The 16,104-nt window shown below is 37.8% G+C and overlaps 1 protein-coding gene across 5 annotated transcripts in view; it reads right to left on the bottom strand.

Annotated features, from left to right (window-relative positions):
- Positions 1–5,400: 5,400 nt before the first annotated feature.
- Positions 5,401–16,104, bottom strand: part of CDK17 (cyclin dependent kinase 17) — a 94,387-nt gene continuing 83,683 nt past the window's right edge. For all 5 annotated transcript variants that reach the window (XM_080621953.1, XM_080621954.1, XM_080621952.1 and 2 more), the window contains 9 exons: positions 15,797–15,859; positions 12,533–12,656; positions 11,460–11,580; positions 10,835–10,932; positions 10,452–10,557; positions 9,634–9,676; positions 8,332–8,422; positions 8,033–8,110; positions 5,401–7,135 (listed from right to left, as the gene is read on the bottom strand). In XM_080621953.1, the coding sequence (XP_080478079.1) occupies positions 7,098–7,135; positions 8,033–8,110; positions 8,332–8,422; positions 9,634–9,676; positions 10,452–10,557; positions 10,835–10,932; positions 11,460–11,580; positions 12,533–12,656; positions 15,797–15,859 (762 nt within the window). In that variant the 3' untranslated portion in view covers positions 5,401–7,097. The remainder of the gene's footprint in view (positions 7,136–8,032; positions 8,111–8,331; positions 8,423–9,633; positions 9,677–10,451; positions 10,558–10,834; positions 10,933–11,459; positions 11,581–12,532; positions 12,657–15,796; positions 15,860–16,104) is intronic.

Below are 16,104 nucleotides of genomic sequence, written 5' to 3'. Positions count from 1 at the left end.
CCCTCTCAGTAATTAATGGGATAAAACCCTGCCGTATCTGTACGAAGTACCAGTGCTGATAAACAGAGCAATTAGATGCAGGACACAAGGGAAAAGAGTGAAGTGCCTGGGAAGCCATTTGCTTGATTCAGCTTTTTAAGAGCTCCAGGAGGTACCACCCCATGGAGTCAAAACCAAAAGACAAACCTATGCAAAACCTATCAGTAGAGAGAAATATTTTATACAAAGTCAAATCAGAATAGAGTGGAAGAGAAGGCAGCGTGCAACTGAAGGGATTGACCAGACCAGTGGAGATAAATCACAGGGCTCGCAGATCAAACATTCCTCTTTCAATGGATTCCTCCCAGGTACACGGAATGTTTTCAGTGACTAAGTTGAGAGGCAATTACTCACACTCCAGAGCCAACTCTTGTCTCATTTTAAAAAGGCATAAATGCCTACTTCAGTAGAGTCTCACCTTGCACACGCCAATATAGCTAATGGGAGAACAAGGCATACAGATGAACTGTTTCTCTCTAGAGTTTAAAAAGTAAGAATAGATAATCATGAAAATTTGGTCTTTGACTTAATAAGAAGTATTGAATAATAACGCTGCAAAACCCCCAGATGAACACGAGAGGAGGGAGCATGTGACAGAGAAGTGATGCTTAAAAGCACCCCAGTTCTCATGGTTTTGTTTCTTCCAAGGTTCTACTATGAGTAAGGCAGATTTTTCTTTTCAAGGCTCAGAACAGCTCAGCACACCCACACCTCCCCTCCCACCCTCCTGCCCTGTCAGTGAGTTTTAAAGATCAATTCTGGGACAAAGACTATTTCAACAAACTACTGTAAAGGATCCGAAAGAATCCAGGAAAACTTCAGGGAAGACACCCAGAAACAGGAAAGTAAATAGTGCTGTCTTCTCATCCTCAAGAGGATAAAAAGTAGCAACAGAATGCATCATCTTCTGCTACTTGTCTTTTCAATTAAAAAAATAGGATGTCAAAATGAAATCTGCCTTCCAAGTGGGTCAATAATGTGGAACAAACGTTCTTCCTACTGGGAAGGATTTATACAGAGAAAGTCCAGCCTCTCAAGCCTAACGCTTACCTAAAACACTAGATTGTTATGCCTTATGCTTCAGAGAAAATATTCTATTGGTAATTTTCTACTGAATTTTATTAACAGGCATCTTTTAACTGTAGAGAAAAATCAAATAAATGTTTTTTAAAATAAATACTGTGAAAGTGTTGGTATTTCTGTGGCATGGAGAGCTCCAGCCAGCAGTCCTGGGGAACAAAACGGGAGTTACTCTCTCTTCTTGGTAGTAATTGCAGTTTGATGATACTTGAGGGATTTTTTGACAGATTTACACTTCATTCATGCTTCAGCAATACACAAAATGTTTTCTATGCAGGCTGGGTGCACAATCAGGCTCTTTCTGCCTTATCTTTACGTTGCTTTTTCAGAAAAGCAAGTATCCACCAGCAGGGTCACAGCAGCTACTGGGTAGGTTTGCCAAGAGATCACACACATCTTCTGCCCCGGCACAGGTAAGAGGCTCCAGTTCTAAAGAAAACTTTCAAGGTGGGGAAACCAGTGACGGGTGGTAATAAACTTCAGTAAAGATTTGACACGTGTCCATTACATCAACAATTTGGTTTGTCTGAGTAAAACTTGTCTCCTCAGACAGGCACTTGCCAATCTGGAGGTACCTACCAAAGAAATAATGAACCATCAATGAGATGGTAACTGTTTAAAGGGGAGATGGTCCTTTAAAACAGACCATGGCATTTCATTTTTACAGAGCAAGCCTGCTTTAAGAGGCTGTGTGATGTTGTGCCTACAGGAAGCATCTTCAGAAGCCATCACAACCACCAGATGTGTTCAGAAAAGGCACAGCAAGTACAGGTATTCTTTTACATAAGGGAATTGCTGCTCCCTTCTGATCTTGAGACTGTCTCCATATCCTGTAGGATAAACAAACATGGGTCATGCAGGTTTAAGCAGACCTCTACGAAGTTGTTAAAAAATGACAACTATTGAAATCCATTTTAGCCCCAAACTGTAACTGCTCTTCCTAATTAACATGTGAGCACTCTGCCTGCACAGGTGTAGTACAAACCTGTTTCTTAAGGGCAAAGAGACTGCCAGCGTTAGTCAGGAGTGTAAATTTATTTAAATGAATAAAGGAGAACAAACCTCAGGCAAGGACTCTGGAGCAATGAGCATCACAGCCTGCCTTGGGCACAGGGGGGTAGTTGCAGAAAAGCATCCTAGAGGAGAGCAGTACAGGATATGTTGTGTTACTTCTCCCGAAAGATTGCCATCAGTTCGTGTTCCCTCTAAAGAAGTGCAAATGAGTAAACATAACCTTAATGATTCCTAACATGGCTCCAGGCCAGCTGCCTCCTCTTGCAGAGCAAAGAAAGGGACACGGAATTGGGGTAAAACAAAGTCTTGGAAAAAAGAAGCCCGGGGTGTGAAAGGGGAGGCGCAGGCAGCACTGGTGCTGCCATGCAGGGCCTGGGGGGAGGCTCTCTGCAAGAGCATGTTGGAGCAGGGCTAGAGAAGAGCATTCTCCTCAGTTTGCAGTCTGCAGTGATGGCAATTCCATCAGCAGGAAGATCCCACTGCAACAAACGAAGGAACTTCATAGCTCTCTAGGGAAAAATGTGTTTCAACGTATGGCACCTGAGCTGAACAAGACTCATATTTCATTAGGAGGACCGTAAAAGCCATCTGCTCAGGCAGGCCCACTTCTTAAGTGATTTCGGAGGATGCAGCCAGGACAATAAATTAAGCAGTTACTTACAACAGTATGTACATACGTGTGCACTCACAGTTTAAGTTGGCTCAAAAAATGACAGAACTTAAATGAGTTGAGGGATTTTAGGAAACGTGAAAAGAATGGAAAATTGTAATGTACACATTTTTCCACTGACATCAATCTTTTTCTTTCACTTAACAAGAGAGGCACAGTAGAGCCCACTGAGAATCACACACAAAAGATTAAGACAAATAGATCTAGAATAGCTAAACTCTAATCCCAGTTCTGACAACACAAATTTCCACTGTGGCCTAGAACAAGAGTGTGATTTCTGTGCAGCTGAACCCAGCAGATGAAAAGGCTGCATGGTACGAATTACAAAGCCCATGTATCTACTGGGCTTTTATACTTTTTAAGATCACCCAAACTGTACAGCCAGAGCTTACTTTACCATTTAGCAATTAGCTCAACACTTACACAGTGCTTCCTTTAGGTTTTATTAGTTATACGTGTTATCTCTTAAATTGGTCCGACATGGATGTTGGTGAGACACTTGGATGTTGCTGACCCACATGCAAGCCAAACAGTAGCATTTAATCTCTAAAAGCCCCATCTCTAAAATGACAAACACAAACAATCTGTAGAAAGGAAGTGCTCAAATTCCTTCCTGAATTAAGAAATTTCACAGAAAGGCTGCATTTGTTTCAAAGCCAAACTTTACTAAGGGGAAAAAGGTACCGAAATGTGCTAAGGAGGTGCACAAATTATTTCAGCTTTGCCTGTTAGCAACCAGACCAAACGATCACGTCTGTGACCACACATTCTTACAGGCAAGGTAAATCTCAATATTTCTTCAGTGTCTCTATGTGCTATAGCTGTGCATTTCCATACCCTCATTTGGATTTCATTCAAGTCTGACCTTAATTCTGAGTATTTCCTGGCTTTATAATACTTGGCTTGGGAATGTTTACAACATACCTTTCATACACTTTGTCCTCAATAGCTGAAAGTATTCTTAACTTTAATTCCATCTTAACATTGCAAAACAGAAACAATGTACCTTTATTACACTGGAAAACCCATGCGCAAACAATAGGAAAGCAACCCGAAGAACGCTACCTTGCAGTGTTTTCAAATGATTTGCAAATACAAAGTATCTTGATTCTTCAACAACTGTTTATTTTAACTTTTATTGCCCAATTCAGGGATACACTCTGGCTACTTAATGCTGTGGTAAAGCAGCACAAAAATAACACAGCTGTGTTGAGATGCATGTTCCACTAGAGCACTGCTGAGCAGCTGGTTTGCCCCTTCCATCTCCCACTCTCCCCTGTCCCACCCTCTCTCCCCTTCAACCTTCCCCTGCATGTGCATGCAACCTCATCACCACCTGCCTCCTTCCTGTCTTCAAGCCCACCTTGTTCCTACACAAACCTATCCATGCACCTTGGCATTCAGACCCTGGGGTAGAAGGAATACACAAGGTATCTTAGAAAAATATCTACTCAAAATCAGCAACAACTTGCAGGCCATCTCATTAACCAATCACTCATCTTCAAGCAAAGGTTGTCATACCAAATCTTGGAAGTCATTCATTTTCAGCCACTATCTGCTTGGTTTTGTCACGGTTGAGGTCGTCTCCAAAAGGCCAACACTCTCTACAGTTCCTGGGGACAGTGACACCAAGTTTGCAGCGCCTGATGCTGTCAGACAGGAGGCAGAACACTGAATCGCATGAGAAGGATGTCAAGAGAAATGCCCAACAATTTCAGACTCACTGACTATTGCCCCAAACAGGCAGCTGTCACAGAACTGTCTCTTCTGATGCAGGAATTTCAATTACAGACAATTAAACAAACCAAAAGAAACTGGCTTGACCATGGATGCCAAGTTCTTATGGAAACACCCTTCTGTCAGCTGCAGCTGATCCCTTTCTAAATATATTAATGCACTTCATTTGACCAGTTAAACCTTTAAGTCCTTTACTCATTAGTGTCACATTATTACTTGTTCTTTTATGACCTATAAAATATTACTGTTCTAGAAATGCTAAACCTCACATTTATCCACAGTGAACATTTACTCTCTACCTTCACTACTTCTGTAAAAAAAGAGGTTTTTCTGATACTTCTTCTTTCAACACCACCACGCCTACAAAGTTAATCAGTATAAAATCTAGATCAGATCCTTAGCAACTATAAAAAAATATATAACAACTATTTCAGGACAAAGGTTTTTCATCAGTGCCAAATCTGCCTCTGATGCACACAGAAAGATTCCACTGCAATCAGTGGAATTGATATTGATGATACCCATACTTGTATCCAAGACATGTATCATGCTCCTAGACCTTGGCAAGACTTCTGATACCATGTGACATGCAGGACTCACGTGCCAATGGTTAGGCTGTGGACCATGCTGATGCTAAGATCCTGAATGGCCTCCGTCACGGATAAGCCACATTACTTTTCACTGCCACTACCTCTGCACTGCATGGATCAATAAGCAGCCAAAGTTGAAACGGGTGACTCCCACAACACACAGGCCTAGCTAAACGTTTCCAACAATGGCCCAAGAACTGCAAGTTCCCTTAGTCTGTATTTTTAACAACATAGGGCCTTTGTTGTTATAAATTTCAAAACAAAACCAAAGAATTCCACATAATATTTATACTTTCAAAAGTACAATATTAATACAGGTCGGTCAGTTAGAAATAACAGCAGTTTGTTAGGTCTACAAGATTTAACGTAAAACCAGTTTACAAATGCTGAAAAGCAGTAGTGGTCCAATAGTCACCATTACACATGAATTTCTCTCTTCCAGAAAATAATAATAATAAAAAAAAAAAAAATCCCAATTCAATTTTACCAGTTTCAATGAAATATTAATAAAACACCCCCAAACATGCCACAATCACTATTCACAAATAAAGTTAAAATGAAATATACAAAAATTCACTTAATACTGTTAAATAACAATAAACTACAAGATTTCCTGAACAGAAATGGTAGGACCCCTGAACGTTTTACAGTGAATGTCAGGAAAAAATTAAGTTACCTATGACTATTTTCTTGATATACCAGCCAAAGATTTACATGACCATTTCAAAATATACCAATAAAGATTTACAGTCTCTTTAAGATGCACTAAACAAATAGGTTCATGAAGGTGAACACAAATGCTTAAAAATACTGTAACCATCACCAAGGGTGTACTTATGATACTCACTGAGATGCATAAGCATAGTAGTAACATGTTTACTATCTCTGGTAAACAGATAACATCTAAGATCTGAAAAACTCTCTAAGTTCCCATTGTAAAAGCTCTGTAGTAGTGAGATCTTATCAAGTACAAACTTGCATCTTTCCAGTTGATTTCAAGTGAATAACGCACAAATGGGAGAGCAACAAGGTGGGAAAAGTGTGACATTATTTCCCATGTTCTTGTAATTAGTTGTCCTGTTCCTCTGTAACAAAATTCTAAACTTCAAAAGTAAGCCAGGGTCCAACATATATGAATCATTGTTTTACTATTTGTATTTCTAAGTTAAAAACAAGGTAAAAAAGTCATTGCTTCTGCAGGCCCCATGTGCACAACAATGTGCAAATATCTTACGCTGGAGTAAGCCTGACAAAATTTATGATCCAGTCTCCATGCTCTAGTTTATCAATAACTAACATAGGATCTGAGAGCAAATAATGGCTACTGTTCACTTGTTTGAATCAACTTTCACACCATGTGCTTTTCAAAAACATAATATGCATTGTAATTTTTCAACTATTTCAACACATACTTCCAATGTTAAATAAGGAATTAAGTGCCATGAACTTAGAGCATTAAAGATGGTTCACCTATAGCCAAGCAAAGCTATGTTTACATTCCAGGAAACACTGCAGTTTAAGAAATACAAAAAACCCCCGCAGCAGTAGAACATTTTATGAAGAGAAACAGATGCATTCACGTATTATAAAGCCATTGCAACTTCTTCAGGCATGGAACTGTTGTGTTAACTATACAGACAGTAGTTATTTAGCAGCAATGATTCCGCAATAAATAATGCACTGTGTTTCTCAGTCCTGCACAAAAATTGCAGCTACAGTTACATCAACAGCTGTAACCTACTGGCTCTAGTGGCAGAGGAGACCTTAAAACCAACTGTACAAAAATTTGTCACACTGTGACAACAAATATAAAAACATAATCTGCAGGTTGGAAATAAAAAGACTCCACTGTGAAGAGGGCAGTGTAGACAAACTGCGATTCCAAGTCCACCAACAGAGAGCACCGCCTTCGGATCCGAGTCGTTGACTGACAGGATAGCCTTGGGCTTCACTCTGTGTAACCCACTTTAAAAAAGCATGCTCTGCCTTCTGTTCTTCCCATGTCCTACAATAGAACAGGGACCATGGTAAGACACCAAAGCATTTGCACAACAGAATATTCAGTTATCATCTGTACTTTCTGTCTTTCTATTTCAAGGTAATGTATCTTGTGATTGAGACCTCACGTGGAGTATTGTGTGCAGTTCTGGTGTCCTCAACATAAAAAGGACATGGAACTGTTGGAACAAGTCCAGAGGAGGGCCATGAGGATGATCAGGGGACTGGAGCACCTCCCGTATGGAGACAGGCTGAGAAAGTTGGGGCTGTTCAGCCTGGAGAAGAGAAGGCTGCGTGGAGACCTCATAGCAGCCTTCCAGTATCTGAAGGGGGCCTACAAGGATGCTGGGGAGGGACTCTTCATCAGGGACTGTAGTGACAGGACAAGGGGTAACGGGTTCAAACTTAAAACAGGGGAAGTTTAGACTGGATATAAGGAAGAAATTCTTTACTGTAAGGGTGGTGAGGCAGTGGAATGGGTTGCCCAGGGAGGTTGTGAATGCTCCATCCTTGGCGGTGTTCAAGGCCAGGTTGGATGAGGCCTTGGGTGACATGGTTTAGTGTGGGGTGTCCCTGCCCATGGCAGGGGGGTTGGAACTAGATGATCTTAAGGTCCTTTCCAACCCTAACTATTCTATGATCAGCATCTTTCTTTTAACTGCACTTACTGGGTTTGGTTTTTTTGTAAAAATGGTTTGAAACTCAAAGATGTTTTCATGTTAACAGCCCCTTTGCCCATCCCTAGTAAAACTCACCTCCTTCTGTGCATTCAGCTTACATGTCTCTACAGAAATCTGGTATTTGTTTGTGTACACACAGACCAACTTAAAGTATTTCTCAGTTCCAAATGTCTCTGGCACAGCACTCCCTTTGCAGATGAGATAAAATACTAAGCTTTCCATACCTGTCTCTGGGTAAGTGGAATTTCGAAAGCCAGGGTCTTTTTGCAGCTGAATCTCTTTTAGACTGAATATTGAAACACCTGAAATGTAAAAAAAGAAATTAACTTATATCCAAACATAACTATGCTTTACTGAAAAAAGTTCTAGTCTTAATTGTACAGTTTAGATAAAAAAAATGTTTCTCATTCCCAAACATTTAAGTCAATATATACCAGACTTCTTTAGTAGATGACATTAAGCAATGTACTCAGCTTTAATGCACTATCTTAACAAGACTCTGGTACTTTATTTCTCCTCTTACTTTCAGGCAAAGTGTGTATTCTTGTTCCAAGACTTCTGAAGTATGCGTGTTTCATGGCCTCCTCTGCTGAAATTCTCTTTTTTGATTCATACTATTAACATAAAAGGAAACAAGTGTGTTAGTCTTCATCAAAAAATTTTGAATCAAGTGATTTCAGCAAAGGGAGATATAAAGTTCTACTTGCTCAGTATTTCTTATCACCTCACTAGAACAAATTTGGTTTCATTACTTTTATCTCACGTACGAAAATCCTGAAGGTCCCTTCCAACTCAAATTATTCTATTCTACTCTAACATGTCATCTAATTTGGTATTATTGACATATACCAAGATGGCTAAAATAGTAAAAATAACTGCCGTAAATGGATACAAGTAAAAAATATTCTTTATTTCTAAATGTAACAATGACTAGATGTCTGCCTTTTGTCTACACTGTGTTCTGATACTAAATTGCAATGAAATGCTACTACATGAGATCACAAGAGTTTTTAATTTGATGGACTATACTGCAGTGGTGTGCATAAAATGGAACTTCAGACAACTAAACACGGTCTTCAGTTTGTGATCAAACGTCTCCTGCTTGGTGTAGGTGCACAATTGGAAAAATACATTTAAAAAGCTATACATGAGTAAGAACGAAGTCCTAACAAGGACTACAAGGACTACAAGTACTGTTCTGACACAATGTGAAGACCTGATGTAGAAATTTAAATCATAGGCTGCAAAGCAGGGTAACTACCCTCCACCTTATGTACTAAGAATTTTTAATGCTGTGAAGTTACAGTACTTCTGCAACTATTCAAAGACTTAAGAGCTGGCCTTCTATCTTGCTTCTGGCTCATTTTTAATACAGATTAAAAGATTAAAACCACTTCACACTCTGAATGCATTTTGCAAGATCAAAGAGTAGTATTACACCTTAGTAAGTGCTTCTCATTGTTACAGGAATTTAGTATTTGTATTTAAAAGTTCTGTTTTAACACCGTATTTCACAAGAGATGTATTTTTTTTTCAGGGAATCACTAACACAGGATTGATTCTACTTTTACAAAAAGTAATAAGATCAGTTTGAGGTGGGAGCATAGAAATGTAAAGAAATTAAACACCAGGTTTTTAATTCTTATAGTATACAGGCTTCCCAAAACTGTCGTTCTTTCCAAATCTGTCATTCCCTACAGATTCAGCTGCATATTCCACTTTGAGACAGATCTAACAGATACTACAGCTTCTAACACATTTTTAAAATAATATATTAAAATTCTTAACTTGCACTTTTATGAAGTAAAAAGACAAAACATCTTACTTGAAGGAACTTCGCTATCAATTCAATGCCTTCTGTGTCTAGCCTAAAAATAAAAAGATTTTAAAAAATTAAAAGAGTTATTGGACTCTATTTACAAGAACAAAACTGCAAAGGAACTGACTTCATTACAATACATGACATCGAATCTGAAAAATAAATTTAAACATGGATATACTTTCCCCTAATCAACTCCTCCGCATGTTAATGTACATACAAGTACCAACACCTCAGAACAAGACTATTTGGAAAACACTAGTGACAGACAAATAGTGAGCTTTGGACTGTGATTTACTAGATTGACCTGGATTGTTTATTTCAGCAAAAAAGCTTTTCAGTTAACACTACTCATTTAGTAGAAGGCCACAATGTTACATTTTTTTCAAAGTAGATAAAAAATATTTTGGTCTTTGTTATAAAGTTTGTTTATAACAACTGTACAATCTCTTCAAGTTCGTCATAATGGTTTTAGTATGATTTCAACAGACTGCTCAAGAAAATGTTGCCATTTTAACAATGGGCCTATTATACAACAGAGGAGAATTGGGGTTATTTAGGAAGTGCTGTGTGAATACGCCTAATATGCAGGCACTATTAATCAGAGTTTGTAGTTCTACAGGTCATTAAGGAGCGGAATACTACTAAACAAAGTAATCACATGGTATCGAGATTATTCTTTGCAGTACTATCTGCCGACAGTAAACACACCTGATGTATAGTTTTCCAGCATTCAGTAGCAGACTGTACTTGGAAACGTGTTCACATTTACAAATACGCAAACCACAGGGATGCGTACTGTCTATTAATAAAACGTAAAGTACCTTGGTGCATGGTTGATGAGGGGTTGTGGTTTATACTTAGGAAAGTTGTAGTTTCTAAATTCATCAGTGGAAGAAATGCCTGGCCATGTTTCTTGACATGGGGTTCCTGCATTTAAAAAAAGAAAACAAATTCAACTTAAAAAACTGTAAAGAAACAACTTTGACAAAAATAAGCATTTTATCTTGTCATTTAAACAGGAAAAAGCAAAAAAAAACCCCAAAAGAGCTCAATCATTTTCATCAAGAGTAACTCATTCACCTTAATTACAATATAAATGCAGTATAAAATATCACTGTTTATAGCTCAAGATCTACAGTTCTCATGGAAAAAGTGCTTAGAAGAACAAACATAACATTAACATTACTGCTAAAAGTATTCTTACCCAGAAGTCTGAAAATTAAATGCAGTTCATCTTCAACAGTCGAACCAGGAAAAAGAGGCCTTCCTGATGCCATTTCAAAAAATATGCATCCGACACCCCTTTAAAAAGCACAGAGGAAAAGATAAATCAGAAACCATCTCCCAGTTGAAGCTTTCAGCTCTTGAAGACTTACGTGATTTCTCTTCAATTAAAACAAATTAAATTAGTTGTTAGCTACACACTGCTGTTAAAAATGTTGTTTTGAAAGACATGTAGTAACAAAAGAACCGTCAAAGACTAAACAAAACCTGTCATAGCTATATTCTGTCCTCTTCCTTCAGATGTCAAGTTTATCAATTCTATTAAAGTTCACAGTAAAATATCACATTATAATGTCATTAGGAGAACATGTTTGTTTTTCTCCCCCCAAGACTGTGGGCCTAATGCCTACTTACTCTAAGTGATAAAAAGAGAGAAATAATAGCATCTTCCCCGGCTGCCATTCCTTTCTCTAAAAATCTAACTCACTTGTAACCTTCAACAATTCCAAGGATGAGCATTTGAATGCTACTACATAATAATAAAGAGTTGACATTTTTCATCTTGACTGAGAACAAAAATTTAAATTAGACAAAGCTATACAAACCACATGTCAATTTGAGTTGAGTACTCTGAAGATCCAAGGAGAACATCAGGTGGTCTGTACCACAATGTGACAACTTCGTTGGAATAGGTCTTCGTAGGAACAGACTTCGCTCTAGCCAATCCTTGATAAAAGGGAAATAAAGTCATGTGCAGTTTGCTGAAATCTTTCTTTTTTTGCATGACAAAGAATTCAGTATGAGCTAAATCAACCTTATTATACTTGCTAAATACCTTCCCTTAATGTTCATTAAAAAGCCCTATTAAATACCTTTCTACAACTTGTGATTTGCTTCTTAGTATTTACAGCAATCTCGTGGTCTGCACTTTTAAGCACAGAAGAAGACAGGTAAACAGATAAAATCCTCCAGTAATCCTACAGATTTCATTAAAACAACTAAACATTAGATCAATATGACACCTCCCTCCTGTGAAAAGCCTTCTGCAATATTTCTGCAAAAGGCAGACGGCAATAAGCAAATAATGAAAAGGTGGAAATGGACTAAATTAGTGTTGGATCAGCAAGGGTTTTCCATCCTAACAAAGTTTGTCAGTATTACCTTCAATGAAATTTAGGTCTACCATGTTATATACAATCTAAGCAACTTTCACTCACACACAAGGGAGAAAAAACAACAGTGGTAGCAAGACTTTCAAAGTACCTTCCTAACACAGAAGGTAACAGGTATCTGTGAATGCCCCACTCTACTGGATATCCCAAAGGAACTTGTTGTATCAGTGATGAAGTAACACCTAACAATTTAGCACATGGACAGGTCCTTTCTCTCTCTTGACATGGATACTCTGCTTCAGAGTGGAGTGTTAGGAAAAGCAACCTGAGCTCCACCTTAATGATCTAAGTGTCAGCTCCAAAGAAAGTCATAAGACTACTTTCAAACAAGTGACATTATTGCCTATACACATATTACTTTGATTACTAACATCCTGTAAAAGGCTGACTTCCATTTTCTACCTGAGAATGCACAATTGAAACCTGATCTTTCCTTTATAAGAAAAGATTCCTCTGTTTTGCTGAATTAAGGAAAACATTTGTTACAGAATATTTTCAAGCCATACCAAAGTCTGCAAGCTTCAGTTCTCCTTTCTCATTAATGAGTAGATTTTGTGGCTTCAGATCTCGATGTAATACCTTTCTTCTATGACAGTATGCCAAACCACGAAGAATCTGGTATAAAAATAGCTACAAAAGAGAACATTTATATAAATGAGACTAAAAATGTCAATGTACAGATTACGTGACTGTAACAGCCCATTTGGGCACTGCAGAGTTAAGTCTCTGAGCTGCAAATAGAACAAAAATACTTCTCAAGAGTAAGTAACTTTTCTATATGAACACAATCCAGACGTTGTTTAGATTTAAAAGCCCTTTATGCTAACGCACTGCCTTAACACCATATTTTACAATGAAAATTTTAAGAGCAATTTATTTTGCTTAACTGAAGTGAACCGCAGGGCCGTTTATTTTTAAGTAAGCATTTATCAGTGCTCTTCTCCACACTAGCATCTTTAAAGGTAACTGCCTCTGACTATATTAAAGTCCCCTTCTGCAACAGAATCCCTTCTGAAAATGCAACTCAGCATCCTTTCTATCCAATTGTGCTAAACTAAGTATAAACTAAACATTTTGGCATGCTGTTTGAAAAATATGGTGGGATTCACAAGCTCACAAAACATGGAGAAATGAGAAATGAGGATTACTAAAGCAGCCCAACTGCCTCTGACATTTATATTCATCCCCTCACCTTGACACACACAGGTTTGTTTTAGTCCTTTGAAACAGCAAGCAAAGCAAACAACTTCAGTCACGCATATTAAGGCTGCACATACATGGACATAAAAGTAGTAAGGGAAGAAGAAAGGTTTAGCAGAGGGCAGTCAAGCAAGTTACTATATCACTGCATTAAGAACTACTATTTTGCAATTTATGTATGTATAAAAGGTCTGATCTTGAAAATGGGACTTCTGGGTAGCCATCGCTGGCATTCACCACACAACAGTCCTCAGCCAGTATAGGTGATCAAATATACAATGAAAAAATGCAGAGCATTACAGAAAGCAATGTTTACCAATGTGACAAATTCAGCATGTAGCAGAACTTTCAAGGAGAAACACCAAAATATTTTTATATGACCATTTTCTAACACATCAGTTTATTTTTGCACCAGGTGGCACCACCAAATTCTTTTCTGTAAACTGGACAAACACACAGCAGGTGTAGTTACATCCATCTGCTCTCAGGCTGCTTACATGGGATTTATCTGTTCTGGAAAAAAGGAACTGGCATTGATATTTTTCTTCCTTTTTTGAAGAGCAGGATAAGAAGCAACAAGTGTTTTTCCATCTACTCATGTCCATGCTGTTGCAGGGGTAATCAGTCCCAAGTGTTATTAACCACACTGCTGTGGAAATTGATAGCCATCTCTAGTGTACACCGGGACTGCAAGGCTCAGTCAAGAAGGCAAAACACATCATTCACCACAGTTGGCAGGGATCCTTTTGGAAATGCACAGGACAACATGTATTAGCTCAAAATTTTGTTTGAAACAGTAATACCTGCAGAGATCACGCACATTTTTATATTACACATCTTCATTTTGCTAAAACTAAAAATCTACAATTAGCTGAGGAATGCAAGGAGAGATCACAGGAAGGTCTCTCAAATGTAAATAATGACCCAACCCTCCCAGTTATTTTAACTTAAGCACCTACAGCTACCGCAGTTAAGCAGCTGTTTTGGTTTCCCAGTGCCAAAGGTACTGACCATACAAATCTGCTCCTAGGTCATAGCTTAAACCATAGGCAAACAAGGAAAAACAGTTCCTCTGCTTAGCTCATATTACCACAAGCAGATTCTGCTTGTTCTCTAACTGCACTTATTATTGGAGTCAGCATCCCACTTAGCTTTTCTTTAGTTTTTTTTAAGCTTAAAGCCCCACTAACTAACTTGTAGTTAATTAAAAACACAAGCATAATTATGTTTTTTTTCTGTCTATCTGAAGTAGGTACGAATTAAAGAATTTCCCTTTACACACTTTCAAAGGAAGAAACAGAGTAGGTTAAGGGCAGATGTCTTTTCCTAAAGATGCTTACTGCAATGCAACAATAGAATAAATGGAAAAGCTAACCAAATAGTAACCAGCATCTGGATTGAATTCCATCTGTAATTCAACTACAAACAGATTTCTCAACATGCAACTAAGCCAGAACCAAGGATGACAAGTCTACTGGAATGTACACAAAGCCCACCACAATATTCGGTACACTGTACTGTCCATCCTGCTTGTGCCACGTGCTACTGTGTAAGAATAAATGTAGTTTTCCTACCATGCATACAGATCGATGTGTTTTTTTGTTAGGACCACCGGTTAAAGTTAATTTCTTAAAGAGGCATGTAGGAATTTCCCAAACATATCTGCTAGACAAATAACATCCTTATATGAATTATATATAGCTTAATGAAGAGGTTTTGAAGGTACAGTGCAGCACAGGTTGCAGCACAGCAGAGTGCTACTGGTAACCCAGCCTTCTTGGGCAACTTCATTCATTTCAGTATAGTATTGCTCTCCTGTTTGGAATCTTGTTTATAAAGCCTTAAGTATTAAAGAACACAAAGAGTTATTCTGGTTTTCCAAATCAAAACCTGCTTGCTAGGAGAGAAGAAACACTTGAACATGAGTTAGTTTCATCAGGCTAGACTGGCAACTGAGTCATTTGACCTGGACACAGCCATAGTTAAAAGGAACACACAAACCTTAAAGAAAACAATTACCATTTTATTACCAATAGAAAGATGAACATTACTCATTCTTAAATATGTATTTTCAGTTTCTTACTTGTGTGGCAGACAATGACATCCAAACCCACATTCACAACTGAGGCTAGATTTTCCACAGTGTGCATATGTAAGTTTTATTTGAGGATATACCAAACTACAGCCCTAACTTAATAAATGAGTATAAAATAATGGAAGGACAAAAAGAGGTCAAAAGAGTTATGAATTTATTATTCTTTAGGAAATTTCTAATTTTAAATATGTAACTTCAAAGAGAATGTAAACATATGAAGTTATATGATCTTCTGTTTTCAGCCATCAAAAGCAAGAAGAGAGACTCTATTTGATGTTAAATGTAGTTAAGCCAGAGCCAAAGGTCAAAAAGGAATTTACGTTGTTGGGGTTTTTTATTTATTTATTTATTTTTTTTTTATTTATTTATTTATTTTAAAAAAAGCCCTAAACCATGTAGCTCCTGATTATTAAGTTCTCTGAAATTCTTAGAACAGAAAAGCTGGAAGACAGTCACTGCTACTCAAACAACTCACCTTTACATTGTGCATACTCATGATGTTACCACAGTCATCCATGTATTGCTTCAGATCCTTGTCCTGCCAAAACACCATCATCACTAGTCAATAAAATAGTGGACAGCAGATTATATAAGTATTATTTATTGTTAGAACTGAAATAATTCATCAGAAAACTGAATTTTCTGTAAAAAATGTTCAATGGTAAAAAAACCTGAAAAGCCTCAACATGCAGAAAACTCTGGCTTTTCAAATATATACATAAATGTATATAAATACCATATGTTTTCCAACAAACTGCATCATCTTAGGCAATATCATTTGTT

Source organism: Psittacula echo (assembly GCF_963264785.1).
Source record: "Psittacula echo genome assembly, chromosome: 1".
Taxonomy (NCBI): Eukaryota; Metazoa; Chordata; class Aves; order Psittaciformes; family Psittacidae; genus Psittacula; species Psittacula echo.
This window is presented reverse-complemented; position numbering and strand designations above follow the sequence as displayed.